This window comes from Penaeus chinensis, chromosome 39, assembly GCF_019202785.1.
Source record: "Penaeus chinensis breed Huanghai No. 1 chromosome 39, ASM1920278v2, whole genome shotgun sequence".
Taxonomy (NCBI): domain Eukaryota; kingdom Metazoa; phylum Arthropoda; class Malacostraca; order Decapoda; family Penaeidae; genus Penaeus; species Penaeus chinensis.
This window is the reverse complement of record NC_061857.1, coordinates 19,608,296-19,615,795: the sequence shown is the minus strand read 5'-3', so window position 1 is coordinate 19,615,795 and position 7,500 is coordinate 19,608,296. Positions and strand designations below refer to the sequence as shown.

Sequence of the window (7,500 nt, the reverse complement as noted above, 5' to 3'; positions counted from 1 at the left end):
GATGGAGAGATGGAGAGAGAGAGAGAGAGAGAGAGAGAGAGAGAGAGAGAGAGAGAGAGAGAGAGACGGAGAGAGAGAGACGGAGAGAGAGGACAGAGAGAGAGAGAGAGAGAGAGAGAGAGAGAGACAGAGAGAGAGAGAGAGAGAGAGAGAGAGAGAGAGAGAGAGAGAGAGAGAGAGAGAGAGAGAGAGAGAGAGAGAGAGAGAGAGAGAGAGAGAGAGAGATGGAGAGATGGAGAGAGAGAGAGAGAGAGAGAGAGAGAGAGAGAGAGAGAGAGAGACAGAGAGAGAGAGAGACGGAGAGAGAGAGACGGAGAGAGAGGACAGAGAGAGAGAGAGACAGAGAGAGAGAGAGAGAGAGACAGAGAGAGAGAGAGAGAGAGAGAGAGAGAGAGAGAGAGAGAGAGAGAGAGAGAGAGAGAGAGAGAGAGAGAGAGAGAGAGAGAGAGAGAGAGAGAGAGAGAGAGAGAGAGAGAGAGAGAGAGAGAGAGAGAGAGAGAGAGAGAGAGAGAGAGAGAGAGAGAGAGAGAGAGAGAGAGAGAGAGAGAGAGAGAGAGAGAGAGAGAGAGAGAGAGAGAGAGAGAGAGAGAGAGAGAGAGAGAGAGAGAGAGAGAGAGAGAGAGAGACAGAGAGAGAGAGAGAGAGAGACAGAGAGAGAGAGAGAGAGACAGAGAGAGAGAGAGAGAGAGAGAGAGAGAGAGAGAGAGAGAGAGAGAGAGAGAGAGAGAGAGAGAGAGAGAGAGAGAGAGAGAGAGACAGAGAGAGACAGAGAGAGAGAGAGAGAGAGAGAGAGAGAGAGAGAGAGAGAGAGAGAGAGAGAGAGAGAGAGAGAGAGAGAGAGAGAGAGAGAGAGAGAGAGAGAGACAGAGAGAGAGAGAGACAGAGAGAGAGAGAGACAGAGAGAGAGACAGAGCGAGACAGAGAGACAGAGAGACAGAGAGACAGAGAGACAGAGAGACAGAGAGAGAGAGAGACACAGAGAGACAGAGACACAGAGACACAGAGAGACAGAGAGACAGAGAGAGATAGAGAGAGAGAGAGAGAGAGAGAGAGAGAAGAGAGAGAGAGAGAGAGAGAGAGAGAGAGAGAGAGAGAGAGAGAGAGAGAGAGAGAGAGAGAGAGAGAGAGAGAGAGAGAGAGAGTGAGAGTGAGAGTGAGAGTGAGAGTGAGAGTGAGAGTGAGAGTGAGAGTGAGAGTGAGAGTGAGAGAGTGTGTGTGTGTGTGTGTGTGTGTTTGTGTGTGTGTGTGTGTGTGTGTGTGTGTGTGTGTGTGTGTGTGTGTGTGTGTGTGTGTGTGTGTGTGTGTGTGTGTGTGTGTGTGTGTGTGTGTGTGTGTGTGTGTGTGTGTCCACATGCACATGCATGTACAGGTGCAAGTGGAAATGAGATACACATGGTTGTAGATGTAGATATAGATGTATATTTACATATTGCCACGGGTGTTTGCAGGTGCATATGTAAGTGGGCCAATGACATGCATGTGCATAAGATATTGATCTCTACTGGCTTTTTCTTTCATTTCAAGTTCTTTCTAACTCTAGAAAAATAACTGACTGTAGACATCATTAATCCATCTTCAATTATATCATGTGTTCCACATCTGATATCCCCTGACACTGTCCTCATCCCAATAAAAGTACTGCCCTCCATCAGCATCTCATATCCCTTGCAAGAATAAAAACTAATATCCTTGCATTAGAAATCAAATAAGATATTTAGCTAATTAATCAACTACATAAGAATGTGTTTCCTAGTCCACCATAGGTTCAGATTTGCTTAACACGCAACATTCCAAAAGATGCACAGAATTGTAACATCACCCTTCCAATCAATCATACTAATAGTGTATAATCAACACCTCATAATACAAAGAGCTGCCACTGGACAAAGCCTTTAATCTCGCGTACTATCAAAATTCAAGTCCTGAGCTTGTATTTGATGTCCGGCTTGGGGCATTTCCAGACTGGCTAAAGAATTATAGGGGAGGAAGATAGACGAGAGGAGGATTGAGAAACGTGGGGGGAAAGGGGAAAGGGGAAGGGGGAGAAATATGATAAGTTGACAACCAATACAATGTGTAGTGGTGTTGGTTGCTGTGGTAGTGGTGGTGAGAGCAGGGCAGTTAAGGACCAAAGTGCTCTTGTCATTGTAATCTTGATGGTTCAACAAAATTCTGCAAACAAGTTAAAAGATTTTTTGTCAAATTCAGTGAAGTGGCTGCTTGACTGCCAATGAAACTTCTAAAGGGCTCTCATGATGTGGACAATTTATGAAAAAATATCAAAAGGGCTTTAGAGTAAAATTACAGCTTTTAATGCCCATCACAACATGAACAATATCTTATTTATCATTCAGAACTTATGTAGCTGTAGCAATATGTTTTAGTAACATACAAATTTACACTGCATGACAAAATTATGCTTTTTTCTTTACAAACAATCAGTTTCAGCCTAACAAACTATAATTTATCACATTCAAGAGCCAAGCATAAAATACAGTAACTATATATATGTTTTTTCCTATAAATAACATTGGACTCATGATTTCATGCAAAGCACACTCATGCTCTACACCAAACTCATGCTAGATTAGCATGGAAATGGGCTCAGGGAAGGGTTCTGTTATATCATGCAGTTTATTTAGGGGATAAATAAAGTTGTATTGACTTCTCCATTCATCAAATCACTCATCACACTAATGAACTATCAGCATCGTCATCAAGAAACATCCTTTGTCATCATCATCACCTCACAATAATAAAAGACGATGATGCTGACGAGGATTAATAATAATAATCGTAATGATTAATAAAGATAATGATTAAAATAATGATGATGATGATAAATAAAAGAAATAATAATTTTAAAGAAAAGAAATAATAATTATTATTAATAACAATAACTGTAACAATAATAGCAATATCAATAATATAAAAAAAATTGTAATATCAAAAATAATACTGATAATAACAACAAAAAACAATAATAATAACAATAATAACAAAAACAAAATCAAGAACAATAACGACAGTACCCAGAATTATATTAACTAATATTATTTATAGTGATAGTAATAGAAATAATGATGATGATGATTAATAATAATAATAATAATAATAATAATAATAATAATAATAATAATAATAATAATAATACCAATAACAAGAACAATAATAACTATATCATTAATATAAAAAAAACAATAATAATAAAAATAATAATCAAAAGAAACCCTTTCAGTTCTACCAAAGTTTCTCCCCAAAAATGAAAAAGATGAAAATGTGCAAAGTTTCAGCAGAATAAAACAAAAAAAATTAATGGGTATTTTCATTCAATGTATTTAATGGAAGGTAAAAATACTTAATAAATATAACACTACTCTTCAATCAATTAACTAATATCCTAATGATGACATGTGAATTTCCCTTTCACTCCCAACTTGCCTCTTTGTTAACAATTAAATAAAAATAAGTTTTGCATGAAATTACCTAATCTTTTACAATTTATCTTTTTTGTATCTGGACATTTAATATCCACCACCCACACACTCATCCTCATATCTACAATCATTTCTCCACTAATTCACTCATGCTCTCTCTCTAACTCAATCAATCACTCAATCAATCACTCACTCACACCCTCAAATCCACACCCACAAGAACATACTCATCCAGACCTATACACACACACACAACCAACATATACTTTATATTCACACAGCTTACAATTATTTAACCCCCATTTTAAGGATTTTTAAGAGAGTTATTCCTAAAGAATACACACAGACCCAACAATTTTATTAACAAAATTAAGGAAAAGAAACTTAATTCAAAGTTTACAAAAAACATGCACAAGATCCAGAAGTTATGTGTTTTATAATAGAGTCAAAGTCTATTCACATAAAATCTGATCTTGTTGCAATGGTAATGGATTCAAAATCCTCTTGGCACACATGCATGGGGTAGCTATTTACTAGACAGACAAATCCAATTTTAGTAGTATGTTTACTTGTCATTATTGTTTATTATATAAATATATAGACTATGTATTCTTTCTAATGATAACCTATAGATTCATGTAGAACATAGATTAAGAGTTCAGTTTTCAAAAAGATTTCAAGAGATCATTTTTCATGATGCAGAAAAATAAGTTCATTTAATAGTATCATCAAGAAAATAATATTTTATACCTTTCATAAAAAAGGCTGGTTTAAAAAAGACATACTAACAGTTTTTCCTTTTTTACACTCTTCCTTTTCTTCTGGTTTAGCCTGTCTCAGAAAAAAAAGAAAAACACACAACCTTCTCTGTATGATCATGTTCAATTATCAATTGCTGGCATGATCTATGATGCCAGAGTGACAAGCTGAGAACCACTCATTACTGATTTAATTCAGTCGTACAGGTCTCGTTTCCAAGTTTCCTGTCTAGCAGAGATGTACCTCTCACAAACTTATAAACGAAGTTAGTAATTAAGAAGAGAGACAATAAGGGACAGATTAAGTAAGGATATTATGACACTTACCACAGGTATGTGATACTCATGCATTTTCATTTAAAAGGTCACTGCTCTTTTGTACAGACCTCTCATTGTCAGAATGAACTTTCAAAATCAAGGACTAGAGATTAATGATGCAGTTTAATTCAGAAAAAAGAGCAATGAGCTTACAGGTTTATATCAAGTACAAATTAAGGGTAAAAGAAGGGAAAACACTAGCAAATGTCATAGGGTTTCTGGTACATTCCACAGCATCAGAGGGTGAAAGACTATATAAAACTTAGGTTTAAAAGATAATAGTAATATGGGATCAACTATGTAGATTGGCTGCAACTTCTTGCAGATGTACAAAAAGTTCCACAATTAACATTATCATAAAATAATGTTTCTTTTATTAACCAAAAATTTGGCAGTTACAGCCTCTTCTATCACATAGCTGAAGCCAACCTTGAGCTTTATACTAATCACATCAAAAGACACTTCAGAACGCTAATGGAATATCTGTACTTACTGTACTAGTCTGTGGAGCAAGAGTGTGCTTGGCCAAAACAACAGTAGTTTTCTTATCAGCCGAAGTTTTCCGTTCCAGCGGAGACCCTGGCACAACTGCTGAGTTCTGAGACGGTGGGCGAGATGTCAGCTGTTCTGCTGCTCTTACAACCTCCATCACCTATAGGAGGACAGCTATGTTTAATAGGTTAAATCTAGAGGTGAGAACATTATAACTTAAGTAAAATAAAGAATTTGACATATAAATGCCTATGAAATGAGTGAACCCCATTTTGGTAATAAAATACATAAATTTCTCAGTAATTTTCTACAACAAAACTATAAGCAGCTAAAACAGTATATTTCCATCAAATATACCCTCCCTTAACTGATCTAGTCTATATAAAGCATCAGCAAAAAAGATAGTTCAATAGCAAAAGCCATCACATGTTTCACAGAACCTTTGAAAATAAAATGATAAGAAATCCTCTGGATCATTGCATTTGCCAATTCAAAACTATTTTTAATATCACTTATTCCAAACCAATATAAAGATTGCAACCAGTTAAAAGAATTAGACAGGAAGAAAGACAAAATACATCTAGAGTATGTGGCATAGCATACAATTTCTGGAGTGGATTTTTCCTTGGAAGAGAGGGGAGCAGAGAGGTGCGGGGGAAGTGGCGTGTCATGCCCCACTTCATCATCTGTGTCTGGGGTGCTCAGCTCTCTCTCAGGATCAGGGGTGGGGACCCTCTCATGCTTGTGTGCCGGGTGCGAGGAGCGTGGCAGCGGTTGGGGTGATGGCGAAGTTGTTTGGGATTTTAGTGTGAGTTGAGGGGAGGGTATTTGGTGGGGAGGAGATGGTGACTGGGCAGTCGGTGGTGGTAGTTGTGCTGATGATGCCTCACTGGGAGAGTCTCCATGCAGCGAAGATGCATCATTGGGCTGTGTAAGGGATACTTCAGGGTAGTACAATTGGGCCAGCTATCACCATAGATAAGATCATATCAATAACTTCACTATCATGCTCTTTGTGTATTTCTCTGTGCATTGCTTGTGATTCTCCTCACCTGACATAAGTGTGACAGAGAGGTAGAGAAAGAGTGAGTAATAGATGGTCAAATTATAAACAGAGATACAAAAAGAAAAAGGACACAAGAGATAGGAAAATAAAGAGAGGAGGCAGAAAATTTGGTGATACCAATTAACAACAGAAAATTTTAGATAGGAAAGAGGATGAAGACAAAAAGATGACAGAGAAGGAAAGAAAACCAAAAGGAAAAACAAAAAAATTAAAAATGGTAAGACCAAGAAAGAACAGAGGAAGAGCAGAGAAATAAGGATGAAAAAGAAAGGGAGAAAGATAAAGACTAGCAAAGAAAATATTCACACCCTTGAGTTTGTGCTTCCATGTTGGAAATAGAAGGTGCATCCAATCACACCAGCAAGCCCTGGTGCAAACACCATGCATCTGGGTTCAAGCATGTTTTGCAATACAGTGACCAAATTTCCTGCTTCTTTTTAATTACTTAAATAGCTTTGTAGTAGGTGATACCTGGCCCCAAGCTACTGGTCTCTCACTGTTACATGCAATTTCTGTTTCAACTCTCGATGCAAAATAAAATGCTTAATTTTCAGCTATAAGAGTAATCTAATGTTTCATGTAATAATCACTGACAATCTACATACTTAATGTATTAATAAGTACTATGTATTCTCAATAATCACGAAACAATAGGTAATACATAATGATATTCTAAGATGCAGTTAGTAATAAAAATGATAAATAAATAAAATCAAGCTCTCTACTCATAATATAACTGCTTTTGTACCTCAAAAAAATTCTTGTATATAAGGGGAATACTAATTACATCTACCTGAATTCCATCATGCTTGTAAAAATAGAAATCAATAATAATGACACAAAATATGAAACATTCAAAGCTAAGCTAGGTAACAGTTCCAAGGAAATTCTCAAAAAATAAAGAAATTACTTGTGTAGGATTTTCGCGTTCCTCTTTGTCAAGAGACGTGACACTTTGGCTGGTGCTGCGAGACTCATGACCCAAGCGACCCTCGGCCTTCATCTGCTGAACCTAGGAGAGTAAAACGGTAAAAAGAGAAATGAATTAATATCATCAACAGATTATCAATACCAATAACAACAACAGTAAGGATACCAATATCAATGATAATGATCATAATAATAATAATAATAATAATAATAACAACAATTATTATTATTATCATCATTATCATTATCATTATCATTATCATTATCATTATTATTATTATCATTATTATCCTCATTATCATTATTATTAGTATAACAACAATAATGTTAACAATAAAAATAAAAATAAAAATAAAAATAACAATAACAGTAACAGTAACAATGACGATGATTATAATTATAATAATAATAATAATAATAATAATAATAATAATAATAATAATAATAATAATAATAACAATAACAATAACAATAACAATAACAATAACAATAACAATAA

General features: G+C 35.9%; 1 protein-coding gene across 15 annotated transcripts in view; it reads right to left on the bottom strand.

The window, feature by feature from the left end:
* The window catches only part of LOC125046924 (protein scribble homolog), a 98,289-nt gene that overhangs the window by 36,174 nt on the left and 54,615 nt on the right, over positions 1 to 7,500 (bottom strand). For 14 of the 15 annotated variants that reach the window (XM_047644932.1, XM_047644940.1, XM_047644934.1 and 11 more), the window contains 3 exons: positions 6,982 to 7,083; positions 5,609 to 5,932; positions 5,007 to 5,165 (listed from right to left, as the gene is read on the bottom strand). In XM_047644932.1, the coding sequence (XP_047500888.1) occupies positions 5,007 to 5,165; positions 5,609 to 5,932; positions 6,982 to 7,083 (585 nt within the window). The remainder of the gene's footprint in view (positions 1 to 5,006; positions 5,166 to 5,608; positions 5,933 to 6,981; positions 7,084 to 7,500) is intronic. The other variant, XM_047644945.1, reaches the window with a different exon arrangement.